This window comes from Rana temporaria, chromosome 11 (assembly GCF_905171775.1).
Source record: "Rana temporaria chromosome 11, aRanTem1.1, whole genome shotgun sequence".
NCBI classification, from domain to species: domain Eukaryota; kingdom Metazoa; phylum Chordata; class Amphibia; order Anura; family Ranidae; genus Rana; species Rana temporaria.
The window spans coordinates 116330464-116347096 of NC_053499.1; the positions used below are offsets into that span (position 1 = coordinate 116330464).

Genomic DNA, 16633 nt, shown 5'->3' on the forward strand with positions numbered 1-16633 from the left:
CTCCTACGAACGGCGAGTTTGTGCGACCCAGTCTGAGATCTTGATTGTATGCTGATCCTCTCTCTTTGGCCTCCACCTAAACATCCACGGATACTGGCACTAAATGCTCAGCAGGTATAGATGGGCAAAGAGAGAAGAAGGCACATAGTACAGCTCCGCTTCAAAAGGTATTTAATATAAAAACATATAAAAAACTCACATTTAAAATGTCAGAAATATCCAAACAAAACGAGCAGCGAGCTCATATCTCTCTCTTCAGAGTGTGTGAGGTCTGGTACTTCCTGTCCCTACTAGTGGCGTCATGTCACATGACTTCATCCCCTGATGAAGTCATCAGACCTCACACACTCTGAAGAGAGAGATATGAGCTCGCTGCTCGTTTTGTTTGGATATTTCTGACATTTTAAATGTGAGTTTTTTATATGTTTTTATATTAAATACCTTTTGAAGCGGAGCTGTACTATGTGCCTTCTTCTCTCTTTGCCCATCTATACCTGCTGAGCATTTAGTGCCAGTATCCGTGGATGTTGAGGTGGAGGCCAAAGAGAGAGGATCAGCATACAATCAAGATCTCAGACTGGGTCGCACGAACTCGCCGTTCGTAGGAGATAGGCCCACTGCTCACGGCCTCCATGTGAGTGCATGTACATGTGATTGATCGTTTTTTAGACCCTTGCTTCCAGTATTACGCCATATCTTTTTCTTGTTTCTTCCAATATGGTTATTTAATGTGGAGACTACATCTAGCCCTCATCCTGCTGGATCTTTGAGTACACCCTGAGTGGTATCCAGGCTATCCGTGCTATGGCCTTGAGGTGAGCATTCCATACCACTAGAGGTGTGCGCACCGAAGCTTGCTCTTCTCTGAAATATTGGATTTCCTGGTTTCTCATCACTTATTACTCACAGCTATCAAGGACTGCACCTTTAAATATATGCTTTTTGGATGCAAGATTTGTGTTTGCACTTGATTTCACTGGATTTTTACCCTTTATTATGTGTTGGGATCACTTACCTTTGGTCTTTAGTACCAATCTTGGACATTTATTTTGATAACTGTACTTCCATGTTTATTTTATTTCCTTATAAGGATTTTGCTGCATAGTGTTAACCTTTTCCAGATCACCCACCTTCACAGTTCAGATTGCACACTGCTTGTAGAGTTCACCCCGCCCATTTGGTGGGACTTATTTGATCACTGTTTAGTTTTTTTTTTTTTTTTTTTGCCCTATCCCTCCATACCCACACAGCGCAGTTATTATCACTCATTTCATTTGTTTTCATTTTTGGCTGGGACCAATTTCAGGTAACTGCAGCAGTGCCCCCTAGGTTTAGAATATCGATAGCGCGAGAGCCCTTCCATTGCATTATACGTGTCTTTCCTGCATATACCACCCACTGCCATACACTCAGCACTCCTCTCCTGTACATTCTACCCACTGCCAAACACTCAGCACTCCTCTCCTGTACATACTACCCACTGCCATACACTCCTCTCCTGTACATGCTACCCACCGCTGTACATTCCGCTCTATACAGTCACAATTTAACATTACTCTGATGTAAGGAGCTGCTAATGGGGACACTCTGATTTAAGGGGGCTGCTGATTGGGACACTCTGATGTAAGGAGGCTGCTGATGAGGACACTCTGATGTAAGGGGGCTGCTGATGGGGACACTGATGTAAGGGGGCTGCTGATGGGGACACTCTGATGTAAGGGGGCTGCTGATGAGGACACTCTGATGTAAGGGGGCTGCTGATGGGGACACTGATGTAAGGGGGCTGCTGATGGGGACACTCTGATGTAAGGGGGCTGCTGATGGGGACACTCTGATGTAAGGGGGCTGCTGATGGGGACACTCTGATGTAAGGGGGCTGCTGATGGGGACACTCTGATGTAAGGAACTGCTGATGGGGCACTCTAATGTAAGGGGGCTGCTGATGGGGACACTCACACTTTAAAGCGGTGGTTCACCCTTAGAGGGCACTTTTTAGCCTTAGATTCCTGCTCGTTTTGTCTAGGGGAATCGGCTATTTGTTTTAAAATATGAGCATTACTTACCCGTTTACGAGATGCATCCTCTCCTTCGCTTCCGGGTATGGGCTGCGGGAATGGGCGTTCCTTCTTGATTGACAGTCTTCCGACGGTCGCATCCATCGCGTCACGTTTTTCCGAAAGAAGCCGAACGTCGGTGCGCAGGCGCAGTATAGAGCCGCACCGACGTTCGGCTTCTTTCGGCTACGAGTGACGCGATGGATGCGACCGTCGGAAGCCTCTCGGAAGACTGTCAATCAAGAAGGAACGCCCGCTCCCGAAGACCCATACCCGGAAGCGACGGAAGAAGATGCATCTCGAAAACGGGTAAGTACGGATCATATTTTAATACAAATAGCCGATTCCCCTAGACCGAACGAGCAGGAATCTAAGGGGAAAAGGGGAAAAATTTAATAAATGGGTGAACTCCCGCTTTAAGTGGGCCGCTCTGGATGAAGTCCTGGGCCAATTTTTTGTCTCAGTCCAGCCCTGTGCATGTGTGAGGCAGTGTGATGGTGAGCAAAACCATAACTAAAATCATACAAAAAGGTATCAATTAAGTTGTTTGATGTCAATCAATCACTAAGACAATGACATATAGTCATAAAATCATAATAAATGGAATACATTGTCATTTCATTTGTGTCAATAATACATTGGCTCAGGTTGGCGGCAGAGCAGGCGCACATATATTTTATTCAGTAAGTGAATGCAATTATAATAATAATATATTTCATTCTATAAAAACAATTTTACATTACAATACCTTTTTTTTAGCTTTTAATGGTTTACGTCTTGTCTTATGCCTCGTACACACGACCAGTTTTCCCGTCGGGAAAACTTCCATGACAGCTTTTGGCCGTGAAAACTGCCCGTGTGTATGCTCCATGGCAGTTTTCCTGACGGGAAAACCGCTGGGAATCGCGGCAGGAAAAAAAGAGAGCCGGTTCTCTTTTTTTTCCCCACCAGGATTCAAGGCGGTTTTTAACCCGGCAGTTTTCTTATGGCAAACACTGCGATGGAGCATACACACGGCCGTGATTCCCGGCCAGAGCTCTTACCGCAGTTTTCCAGACGGGAAAACCTCTGGTGTGTACAGGGGGAAAGTTACTGAGCAGGTTCTCATTTTTTTCCCCCTTTTTACCTCTGGGAATCCCGGTTGTGTGTACAGGGCTTTAGTGATCTTTTCACAAATACGGTGTAATTTTTTTTAAATAGCAGATAAAAATAAACATCTTTCTTCATTTTCTGACTGCTTGAATACATTTTTTGATGAAAAGTTGAAAACCACGGGCACTTGGGTACTAATCGTAATGCATCGCGGAATGGAATCGAATTGTGGACAGGATAATCGTAATCAAATTGAATCGTGAGACCAGTGAAGATGCGCACCCCTAATAGAAGAAGCCATAGAGCCCCTTCCAGCCTTGCAAATGTGGCCTGTGCATCCAAGTGGTAATGACCTCCGGTCATGAAAGGATTAATTAAAAGAGGAAGCAATTCAAATGTAAATATACCAAATTTTTATTGGGTGTTCTATGAAAGTATAATTATGGACCTAAACACATTTTTTTCCTTTTCTAACTATATATACTCTGATTAAACCAAGAGTCCTTTAGTAAAATCAATTGGCCAGAAGTGAAGATCTAGTGATCGTCTCGCCCATTCACTGACACACTTTTGACCAAGAGATTCCAAGCCTGCCCACCACGGCAAGGTAGACTCTTCTAGGGCAGGACCTACACTAAGCTACCCTACTGGATGCTAGTCATCCTTTTTCTAATGTTGGGTGTATGTTTGTAGTACGGCCTCATCCTATAATGTGTGTGTGCGATCTACTCTCTCCATATTTGGTTGTGTGTGCGTGTGCATCTGTCTAAAGCATGGAGCGGTCAGTTTATGTACATCTGGACGTCCTCTGTTTGTGTAGGTCAGTGCATGCCAGTCATTGTATGTTGTCCAGTGTGTGTCAGTAAATAAATGTTTGTCCTGTTTTTATCTGGGAATGTGAGTGAGTGAGTAAGTAACTTGTATAGCGCTGACAAATGCGAACCGAATCGCCTCAAGGCGCTTGTATCCAGAGTCGTGCTGATTCTTAAGAAGAGATGGGTCTTTAGTTTTTTCCTAAAAGCCTGATGGTTTTCTTCCATGCGAATGGTCGTGGGTAGAGCATTCCAAAGCCGAGGTCCTTGGACTGAAAATCTACGTTCTCCCTTAGATTTGTAGCGGGCTGTGGGGATTTCGAGAAGGTTTTGGTTAGTTGATCGGAGCACCCGATTGGTGACGTAGGATTTAATTCTCTCGTTTTAAGTATTGCAGAGCGCTTCCTTGTGCGCATTTGGGAGTGAGGCAGAGTGTCTTGAATGTGATCCGATCCTTTATGGCTAGCCAGTGGAGGGACCTCAAGACCGGGCGATAGATTTCCACGTTTTTTTACTTGTTACCAGTCTGGCTGCCGTGTTCTGGATGACTTGTAGACGCGAAATCTGGTATTTGGGTAGTCCTAAGTAGAGGGAGTTTGCATAGTCGAGTCGGGAATTGATGATTGTACCAACCACTACTGCTTTATCCTCTTCTGGGATGAAGGGGATGAGTCTACGTAGCATGCGGAGAAGGTGGCCAAACTCATCTTGCCTTCTGGTAAAAAAAAAACGATTTGAGGATGAAGGAATCACATGCTCTGTCCCATACCTCCCAACTTTTCAAAATGCAACCGCGGGACATTCATTCAATTTATTTTTCCATGCCATTAAAGTTGTTGAGGGGGGATGGGTTTTCGGTTCAACCGTCCCCACACCCCCCCCCCCTGTTTTTACCTGGGCACGTAGCCAAACTCATCTTGCCTTCGGTCAAAAATTTCGGTCCTCCCGATTTGAGGATGAAGGAATTGCATGCTCTGTCCATCTGTGCCCTCCTACCCCCTTACTGTGCTCTCCTAACCCCCTGTTCTGTGACCTCCTAAAAAATGGTATTGGTGCATCCCTAACTGAATGTAAACAAAAGAATTGCCAGCAATAAAATTTGAAGATATATCAGCATGGGGTTCCAGCCAATCTATACTATGCCCATCAGGTCTGGTATGGATTCGAAGGAGAACCTCACGCCAAAATGTAAAAAATAATTATGTGGGTTCCACCAAAATGAATACCAGAGATTTATCAAAGCATGCAACCTGGCAGGCTAGGAAAGGGAGGGGCGAGCGAGCGCCCAGTCCCCCACCCCCAACCATACCAGGCCACATGTCCTCAACATGGAGGGTGCTTTGGGGTAGAGGGGCTCCCCTCCCCCTCCCCCAAAGCACCTTGTCCCCATGTTGATGCGGACAAGGCACTCTGGGGGAGGGGAGCCCCCTACTCCAAAGCACCCCCCATGTTGAGGGCATGTGGCCTGGTATGGTTCAGGAGGTAGGCGGGAAAGGACGCTCACTCGTCCCCCTCCCCCCCTTTCCTGGACTACCAGGCTGCATACTCGGATAAAGGTCGGATTTTGGACCCCCAAACCATTATTTTTTTTTTATTTTGGCGTGAGGTTCCCCTTAAAATCCATACCAGACCTGATGGACATAGTATGGATTGGGGGGAACCCCATGCTGATTTATCTTAAAATTGTATTGCTGGCAATTCTTTGGTTTTCATTCAGATGTCAGCGGGAAACCTGCCGACAGCTGATGAGTCATTAGTTAGGACACACGGGTCCCAGAAGACAGCAGGGACCAGTGACATCGCTCAGCACGAGTCGCGCATGCACAGCAGGGAACCAGCAATTGAAGCCGCTTCCCTTTACGAAGATGGCGGCGGCATCCGACATTGCGGGCGCCCTGGACAGGTAAGTGTCCTTATTTTTAAAAAGTCAGCAGCTGCAGTATTTGTGGCTGCTGACTTAAAAAAAAAAAATTTGGCGGGCATCCGCTTTAGTCTTGGTCTTCTTCCCTCACTTCTTTTTTAGTTCTTTCATCCCTGCAAATTCCTCTTGCAAGTTCTTCTTGCTCACTGCGAGTTCTTTTTTCACTGGTAGTTCTTTTTTTTTTGTCTGTGCAGATTTCTCTTGCATCTTTGAACTGTGAGTTCTTGTTCCCTTACCACACCTTTTTTTAGTCGCTGATAGTTGTTCTTTCGTCACTGCGAGTTCTCCTTCCATGGCTGTGACTTTTTCTTCCATCTCCATGAGTGTTTCTAGATGATTTTTTTGTAGGTCTGACAATCTTTCTTTTGTCTCTGTAAGTTTTTTTTCCTTCACTGCCAGTTCATTTTTAGTTTCTGACAGTTCTCCTTGCGTCTCTGCAAGTTTTTCCCTCACTGACAGTTCTCCTTGCGTCTCTGCAAGTTTTTCCCTCACTGACAGTTCTCCTTGTGTCTCTGCAAGTTTTTCTTGCATCTTTGCAAGTTGTTCTTCCCTCACTGGTTCCAGGTGGGTTTGGTCCTCCCTGACCGCCTCGGTATCAGCGGTCTCAGTGGAAGTGACTGGAGGGGTCTCCCATTGTGGTTGTTCTTCCCCAGGGCCGCTGAAAAGCCAGGACAGCCAGCCCTGTTCTTCCCTAACTGTGAGTTGTTCTTTCCTCACTGCAAGTTCTTGAATCTCTGCAAATTTTTCTTGCATCTTCGAAAGTCGTTCTTCCCACACTGCGAGTCGTTCTTCCCTAATTGCGAGTTGTTTTTCCCTAACCGCGAGTTGTTCTTCTTTCCTCACTGTCAGTTCTTGCGTCTCTGCAAATTTTTCTTGCGTCTTTGCAAGTTGTTGTTCCCTAACTGCGAGTTCTTCTTTGCTCGCTGCGAGTCTTTGCGTCTCTGCAAGTTTTTCTTGCATCTTTGCAAGTTGTTCTTCACTCGATGCGAGTTGTTCTTTTTTCCTCACTGCGAGTTCTTGCACCTCTGCAAGTTTTTGTTTAGTCACTGAGAGTTCTTCTTCCATCGCTGAAACTTCTTCCGTCAATGTGTGTCTTTTTTCCTTTATTATGCACACTTCAGTCAGCTGTGTTTGCGTTTTGTTCCTCTCAGTGATTCCTTTTTCCACATCTCTGCTTTGCTCCATCATGATGCGTCTTTTCTTGCAGTAACAAATTCTGTGGAGATAAAGAAAGAAATGTTATAAAAATGTTTCCATAAACCAGCAGAAATTTTCAGAATTAATAGCTGATGCCACTTAAATCTGTGTTTGATCGAAAACAAATAGTCACACGCCATCACCCCATTTGTTAGGCCCGGTACACACGAGCAAACATGTACGGTGAAACCGGTCCGTCGGACCGTTTTCACCGTACATGCCTGCCAGAGGGCTTCTGTACGATGGTTGTACTAACCATCGTACAGAAGTCCGCGCGTAAACACTACGCGGGGCGTGTCCGCGTCGTCGCCGCGATGATGAAGCGGCGATGACGCAGAGACGTGGGCGGGCCTGCCATTTAAAGGCTTCCACGCATGCGTCGAAGTCATTCGACGCATGCGAGGGACGGCGGGCGCTCGGACATGTACGGTAGGTCTGTACTGACGACCGTACATGTCCGAGCGGGCAGGATTCCAGCGGACGGTTTTAAAACACGTCCAGGAATATTTGTCCGCTGGGAAAAGGCCCGGCGGGCAAATGTTTGCTGGAATTCGGCCCGCTCGCGCCCACACACGACCGAACATGTATGCTGAAACTGGCCCGCGGACCAGTTTCAGCATACATGTTTGGTCGTGTGTACGGGGCCTTACTGTTACCAGCAGCCTCCGTTCATTCACCCCTCCCCCATAGAACAAAATGTTATGCCCCGTACACACAATCAAATTTTCCGACGGAATTCCCCTCAAGCTTGGCTTGAATACACACGGTCACACAAGTACTCTGAACTTTTGACTGTCAAGAACATGGCGACGTACAACACTACGATGAGCCGAGAAAAGTAAGTTCAATGCTTCCGAGCATGCGTCAAATTGTTTCCGAGCATGCGTCAGAATTTTGCACGTCGGAATTGCCACAGACGATCTGAATTTTTCCGTCGAAAAGATAGAGAACCTGCTCTCAATCTTTTGCTGGCGGAAATTCCACCAGCAAAAGTCCGAAAGAACTTACACGTGGTCGGAATTTCCGACCAAAAGCTCACATCGGACTTTTGCTGGCGGAAAATCCGATCATGTGTATGGGGCATAAGAGGTGCATTATGACCAGTGAGGGGCTTGTGCTGCTAAACCCCGGAAAATAAGTACAGAAAACACACCGCTTCGGTCTGATCAACTGCTCGCCTATAGGAAAAGTGGTAAATATTGGGAGGGGGAGGGCTCATACAGTGGGTGATAGCATGAAGTGTAATGGAGAAAACCTATGAAGAATTTGCAATAACTTACATAACTATCGAAATGATGACGATGACTACTAGAAGACCGACTCCAGCTAAGATGAATGCTAATGGAAGGTAGCCATTTCTCTTCAGTTGATAGAAGGTCTTGGTGATAAGTTCAACACCTAAATCGATGAATACTAATCCTGTATCATAAGTACTGGTCTCTGTTGTTGTTGTTGTCATTGTCATTGTTGGAGACATCATGGGGACCTCCTCAGTGGAAGTGACTGGAGGGGTCTCCCTCTGTATCTCCACATTGCTTTGGTCCTCGCTGACCGTCTCGGTATCGGCGGTTTCAGTGGAAATTACTGGAGGGGTCTCCTTCTGTATTTGCAGGTTGCTTTGGTCCTCCCTGTCCGTCTCGGTATCAGCGGTCTCAGGGGAAGTGACTGGAGGGGTCTCCCATTGTGGTTCTTGGTGTCTTTGGTCCTCCCTGACCGTCTCAGTATCAGCGGTCTCAGGGGAAGTGACTGGAGGTGTCTCCCATTGTGGTTCTTGGTGGCTTTGGTCCTCCCTGACCGTCTCGGTATCAGCGGTCTCAGGGGAAGTGACTGGAGGGGTCTCCCATTGTGGTTCTTGGTGGCTTTGGTCCTCCCTGACCGTCTCGGTATCAACGGTCTCAGGGGAAGTGACTGGAGGGGTCTCCAATTGTGGTTCTTGGTGGCTTTGGTCCTCCCTGACCGTCTCGGTAGCAACGGTCTCAGGGGAAGTGACTGGAGGGGTCTCCCATTGTGGTTCTTGGTGGCTTTGGTCCTCCCTGACCGTCACGGTATCAGCGGTCTCAGAGGAAGCGTCTGAAGGGGTCTCCCATTGTGTTTCCTGGTTGCTTTGGTCCTCCCTGACCGGCTCAGTATCAGCGGTCTCAGAGGAAGCGTATGAAGGGGTCCCCCTTTGTGTTTCCAGGTTTCTTTGTTGCTTCCTGACCGTCTTGGTATTAGCGGTCTCAGTGGAAGCGACTGAAGGAATCTTCCATTGTGTTTTCAGGTTTGTTTGGTGCTTCTTGAATGTCTCGGTATCAGCGGTCTCCGTGGACGTGGGATCTGATGAAATAAAAACAAAGGAAATTAATTTAAATGTCCAAATAATGAGCTATAATGTTTAACAAACCAGTTTACATTCATGACTATAAATCCATTCCAAATGTCCCTCTGCCCCCATCAAAACTGTCCCCAGCAAACTGCTCCTATCAAATTTGCCCCTATTAAACTGCCCAATCAAAATGTTCCCAATCATATTCCTCTACTGTAAATAAGTGTGTGTGTCCCCTCCCCCGGGCTCTGTATGTAATCAGAGCTGAGATTCTCCAGCCCCCCATCGCCCATCACTGTGAATAAGAAGTTTTGTGTAACAATGGCAACAAAAGCCTGGCTGCCCTTTTCAAACATGGTGCCGGATGTGCATCGCGTCATTTCTGGTTCACAGAAAAAAAACGCGGCGCCCCATTGATGACACACATGATCTCCCAGGAGGCATTGCAAACCGGAAATGATGGCGAGAGGAGGAGGAGGAGGAAGGGAAAAAACAAAAATACTCAATTTACACAGAAAGTGCTGGAAAAAAAAGTATCCAATTTGTTTCCAGTGCACAGATTAGTGAGGGGTGAGGAGGAGGAGGAGTTATAAAAGTGGGTGGAGCTCTGCTTTAAATGTAATATCATTGTATAGTGTGAGAAGTGATGATGAGATACAATACATCACATTGTAATCACCAGATGTCTCCTGTGTGGGGGGATTTCTGGGTATAAGATTTCGTATTGTGTGGGGAAAAAACTGGCAGGGAAAGGGTTAAACAAATTACCCAGAAGCCCACAAGTCCCTCTGAGCTGGACCTGCCCAGCCTGGTCCTGGTCCCACCCCCACAGTAGACCCCCCCATGGTAGATCCCCCCCACAGTAGACCCCCCCATAGAATGAACAATAAACCAAAAGCTATAACACTCACCAGTCACATGAATGATGACCACCTTGAATGGCTGATACGGGACGTTGTCCATGATGAATCTGCCCTCGTAGGTTCCGCTGTCTCTATACCGGATCGTGTCGATGATAATAGAACAATCCACATAATCCTTCTGCAGGTTTTTCACATCTTCGTACATTAGAGGGGTGTAGAGACCTCCTGCGTCCGGAGTCATTCCCCACTCCAACTTAACACTGCTTGCACCAGATAGAAGATCGGTGCGGACCTTACACGGGATCGCTACATTAGAGCCAACTGTAGCATCCATACGGGTGTACGCTGGCCGGGCGTGAGAATATTCTACACCCAGAGCCAGAAGAAGGCAGAAAACGGCAAGCGTTTTCCAAAGGCTCATTTTTCCAATATTTGTCACGAAAAGATATATAGAAATGTGACAAGGAAATTAATATATTATTATTATTATTCGCTTATCTAATCAGATAGATCTGAATAAATCGCTTCTAAATCGAATGAGAATTCTCAGAGCAGTCAGAACACTTCTGATCTTCTCAGAGTCTTGATCTCAAATGACAGATCCTCTCTGCGAGTTCTTTATAAAGGCTCAGATGATGATGTCACAAAGTCACAGACAGTGGCAGATATGTCACCATGGCAACAACAGCCGTTACACAACACAGCTCAGATAGGTCGCCATGGCAACAGAACATTCCAGCTCACTTGACCTAACTGTCACTTTGTTTATTAACCCCTTAGTGACTGAATCAGTGTATGTGTGTATATATATATATATTGTATATCTCTATGTATATCTTATATATATATATTATGTATGTATATTTCTATCTGTGTATAACTATATATATATATATATATATATATATATATATATATATATATATATATATATATATTCTCCAGGAGGTAAAAAAATATATATAATTTATAAATATATATATATATACACATTATATAATATATTTTTTTTACCTCCTGAAGATAGATAGCTATCGATCTATCTTCAGGAGGTAAATATATATATATATAAATATATAATTATTATTATTATTTTTACCTTCTGGAGATATAGATAGATAGATAAATAGGTGTATTATATGTATATATGGGGGGTGTATTATATGTATATATGGGGGGGGGGGTGTATTATATGTATATATGGGGGGGGGATGTATTATATGTATATATGGGGGGGGATGTATTATATGTATATATGGGGGGGGTGTATTATATGTATATATTGGGGGGGGTGTATTATATGTATATATATGGGGGGAGTACTATATGTATATATTTGGGGGGGTGTACTATATGTATATTTGGGGGGGGGGGTGTATTATATGTATATATATATATGGGGGGGGGTGTATTATATGTATATATATGGGGGTGTATTATATGGATATATGGGGGGGGGGGTATTATATGTATATATATATATATGGGGGGTGTATTATATGTATATATATATATGGGGGGGTGTATTATATGGATATATGGGGGGGTGTATTATATGGATATATGGGGGGTGTATTATATGTATATATGGGGGGGTGTATTATATGGATATATGGGGGGTGTATTATATGTATATATATATGGGGGGGTGTATTATATGGATATATGGGGGGGTGTATTATATGGATATATGGGGGGTGTATTATATGTATATATATGGGGGGGTGTATTATATGGATATATGGGGGGGTGTATTATATGGATATATGGGGGGGGTATATTATATGTATATATGGGGGGGGGTGTATTATATGTATATATGGGGGGTGTATTATATGTATATATTGGGGGGGTATATTATATGTATATATGGGGGGGGGTGTATTATATGTATATATATATGGGGGGTGTATTATATGGATATATGGGGGGGGTGTATTATATGTATATATATATATGGGGGGGGGGGGGTATTATATGTATATATATGGGGGGTGTATTATATGTATATATATGGGGGTGTATTATATGGATATATGGGGGGGGGGTGTATTATATGTATATATATATGGGGGGTGTATTATATGTATATATATATATGGGGGGTGTATTATATGTATATATATATATGGGGGGGTGTATTATATGTATATATGGGGGGTGTATTATATGTATATATATGGGGGGTGTATTATATGTATATATATGGGGGGGTGTATTATATGGATATATGGGGGGGTGTATTATATGGATATATGGGGGGGTGTATTATATGTATATATATATATATATATATATATATATATATATATGGGGGGGTGTATTATATGTATATATGGGGGGTGTATTATATGTATATATTGGGGGGGTATATTATATGTATATATTGGGGGGGTATATTATATGTATATATGGGGGGGTGTGTATTATATGTATATATGGGGGGGGGGTATTATATGTATATATATATATATGGGGGGTGTATTATATGTATATATGGGGGGTGTATTATATGTATATATGGGGGGGGGTATTATATGTATATATTGGGGGGGTGTATTATATGTATATATGGGGGGGTGTATTATATGTATATATATGGGGGGGTGTATTATATGTATATATATGGGGGGTGTATTATATGGATATATGGGGGGGGGTGTATTATATGGATATATGGGGGGGGGTGTATTATATGTATATATGGGGGGGGTATTATATGTATATATATATATATGGGGGGTGTATTATATGTATATATGGGGGGTGTATTATATGTATATAGGGGGGGGGTGTATTATATGTATATATTGGGGGGGTGTATTATATGTATATATGGGGGGGTGTATTATATGTATATATATGGGGGGGTGTATTATATGTATATATATGGGGGGTGTATTATATGGATATATGGGGGGGGGGGGTATTATATGGATATATGGGGGGGGTGTATTATATGTATATATATATATGGGGGGTGTATTATATGTATATATGGGGGTGTATTATATGTATATATTGGGGGGGTGTATTATATGTATATATTGGGGGGGTATATTATATGTATATATGTGGGGGGTGTATTATATGTATATATGGGGGGGGGGTATTATATGTATATATATGGGGGGTGTATTATATGTATATATATATGGGGGGTGTATTATATGTATATATGGGGGGTGTATTATATGTATATATGGGGGGGTGTATTATATGTATATATTGGGGGGGTGTATTATATGTATATATTGGGGGGGTGTATTATATGTATATATGGGGGGTGTATTATATGTATATATGGGGGGGGTGTATTTTATGTATATATGGGGGGGGGTGTATTATATGTATATATGGGGGGGGGGGTGTTTTATATGTATATATTGGGGGGGTGTATTATATGTATATATGGGGGGGTGTATTATATGTATATATGGGGGGGTGTATTTTATGTATATATGGGGGGGTGTATTTTATGTATATATGGGGGGGGGTGTATTATATGTATATATGGGGGGGTATTATATGTATATATATGGGGGGGTGTATTATATGTATATATATATGGGGGGTGTATTATATGTATATATGGGGGTGTATTATATGTATATATTGGGGGGGGTGTATTATATGTATATATGGGGGGGGGGGGTGTATTATATGTATATATATGGGGGGGTGTATTATATGGATATATGGGGTGTGTTTTATATGTATATATGGGGGGGTGTATTATATGTATATATTGGGGGGGTGTATTATATGTATATATGGGGGGGGTGTATTATATGTATATATATGGGGGGTGTATTATATGGATATATGGGGGGTGTATTATATGTATATATGGGGGGGTGTATTATATGTATATATTGGGGGGGTGTATTATATGTATATATGGGGGGGTGTATTATATGTATATATTGGCGGGGTGTATTATATGTATATATGGGGGGGTGTATTATATGTATATATGGGGGGTGTATTATATGTATATATGGGGGGGTGTATTATATGTATATATGGGGGGGTGTTTTATATGTATATATGGGGGGGTGTATTATATGGATATATGGGGGGGTGTATTATATGTATATATGGGGGGTGTATTATATGTATATATGGGGGGTGTATTATATGTATATATTGGCGGGGTGTATTATATGTATATATGGGGGGGGTGTATTATATGTATATATTGGGGGGGGGGTGTATTATATGTATATATGGGGGGGGTGTATTATATGTATATATGGGGGGGTGTATTATATGTATATATGGGGGGTGTATTATATGTATATATTGGGGGGGGTGTATTATATGTATATATGGGGGGTGTATTATATGTATATATGGGGGGGGGTGTATTATATGTATGTAGCACCCTCTACTATAGGTAGAGTTGATACCTTTTCTTCAAGTTAATCCCGAAAACTTTAGCGGCGCACAACAATTATTATTATAGAATAAACTATACATAGATTTTGCAATTAAATAACATTTCTAATCATATGAAGTTAATAACAAGAGTTCCCCTTTACATCTAAATCCCCGGAGTTCCCTTACACTGTAAGGGGGGACTCTGCAGACTCTGATAAGGGAGAACTCTGGGGACTCTGACATAAGGGATGCTCTGAGAACCCTGATTTACCTTAGTGTACTCACTCAGAGACAGAAGAGGTAAGTGGGAGTCTTCAGTCACAGACAGGGATGGATGGTGAGCTCACTCACCCCTTGGCAGTCAGCACCTCTCATCCAGATGTATCTGAAGCTGCTGGACTTCAAATTTCCGGCCCCCACTTTACTTTTCTGAGGCACAGCACTGGGGATTGGAAGGTGGGCAGACACAGAGGGGTAGGGGCAGGAGGAAGAGGAACAGATCGAGCCCTCTCTCCTCTCCTGTCTGTATGTGGGGGGGTTGTTAGTGTTGGCTTTAGGCAGTGTGAAAGAGAGTGTTACAGACACTCTCAGGTTAGCCATCAACCCTGCTGGGAAGCCATAGTCTAGTCTGAATAATGTGTCCGGGTTTCAGGCAGTTTGAAACCCGGACACATGATTCCAAAACCGAACTGTCCGGGTGAATCCTGGACAGGTGGCAACCCTAACCATAGGTAGGTGCTAGATGTGTAGTGTTTGAGGCTCTGTCGTGCAGGTAAATTTAGGCAGGCCTGTGCTGAAAGCTATGCCTGTTTGTTTTTGATCTGTTGGCAGGGAGTGGTTAGTGTATGTAGCAGTGGGTGTGACTTATATGTATAATTAGGGGGTATGAGGGGTGTATTATATGTATATATATATATATATATATATATATAGGGGGTGTATTATATGTATATTGGGGGAAGGAGTGTATTATAAGTATATTTGGGGTGTATGGGGGGTTTATTATATGTATATATGGGGTGTATTATATGTATATTTGGGGGGTGTATTATATTTATATATGGGGGTGTATTATATGTATATTTGGGGGAGGGGTGTATTATATGTATATTTGGGGGAGGGGTGTATTATATGTATATTTGGGGGAGGGGTGTATTATATGTATATTTGGGGGAGGGTGTATTATATGTATATTTGGGGGGGTATGGGGGTGTATTAAATGTATATATGGGGGATGTATTATATGTATATATTGGGGGGAGGGGGTGTATTATATGTATATATTGGGGGTGTATTATATGACCTCTGATAAGGGGGGGCTGATGACGGGTTAGCCCCCCCAGCAAATAACTGTTAATATTGCTTCTTCTGTGTGAGATCTAACGCAAACAATGATTGATCTAACCTGATCTAACAAAGATCTAACAAAGTGCATAAAAAAAAGTCATTTTTTTTTATATGGGGGGCTAACCCGGCAGAGGTAAAATAGGCACTAGAGCTATTAGTAAATAAAGGGAAGGGGCATGAGTGGCTGGGCAACCCAAAATAAGTGAAGGCAAGTGAAATGTTACAACATGATAGCAATAAAATGAACAATCTCTATATATACAATGGTGGCACACATATGATCTGAGGCAGAAAAGTCCAAAGCAAAGAGCCACACAGTCAAAAAAGAGTCTGATCCCTTGGCAATGTTACAAGCAACTCGTTGCCCCCTGATAGTGTCGTGATACCGCCATTTCTCTTTCATGGAAATTATACTTAGAGACATTCTTTTTGGATAAGTTTCGTATTTTATTGTGTTGCTTCCCGTTTGCAACGGTGTAAGTTTGAATGTAACGGCTCTGACACCCTCCCACATATGCTACTGGTTGCATCCAGTTCTGTCATACCCTGTTGATGTATGTTTGCTGAAAACCTAATAAAATTGTTTTAAAAAAAAAAAAGAGTCTGAGGCAACTGATGAATGGAAGAAGAGAAAATCGAATGGAGGAAGACCCCGCAAC

General features: G+C 43.1%; 1 protein-coding gene across 1 annotated transcript; it reads right to left on the reverse strand.

The window, feature by feature from the left end:
- Positions 1-5877: 5877 nt before the first annotated feature.
- Positions 5878-10949, reverse strand: LOC120917532 (mediator of RNA polymerase II transcription subunit 15-like). The gene is made up of 3 exons (XM_040328896.1): positions 10293-10949; positions 8357-9392; positions 5878-7095 (listed from the first exon to the last, which is right to left on the reverse strand). Exons 1-3 carry the CDS (start codon positions 10663-10665, stop codon positions 5967-5969), a joined length of 2538 nt encoding a protein of 845 aa, XP_040184830.1. The 5' UTR covers positions 10666-10949; the 3' UTR covers positions 5878-5966.
- Between the last annotated feature and the right edge of the window lie 5684 nt (positions 10950-16633).

Excerpts from the sequence above, each read along its gene's own strand:
- LOC120917532 (XM_040328896.1), bottom strand. The coding sequence starts at position 10,665 with ATGAGCCTTTGGAAAACGCTTGCCGTTTTCTGCCTTCTTCTGGCTCTG. Across the intron at positions 9,393-10,292 it reads GGTCATCATTCATGTGACTG|ATCCCACGTCCACGGAGACC; the intron begins GTGAGTGTTATA and ends TTATTTCATCAG. Across the intron at positions 7,096-8,356 it reads GTCATCATTTCGATAGTTAT|AATTTGTTACTGCAAGAAAA; the intron begins GTAAGTTATTGC and ends TTATCTCCACAG.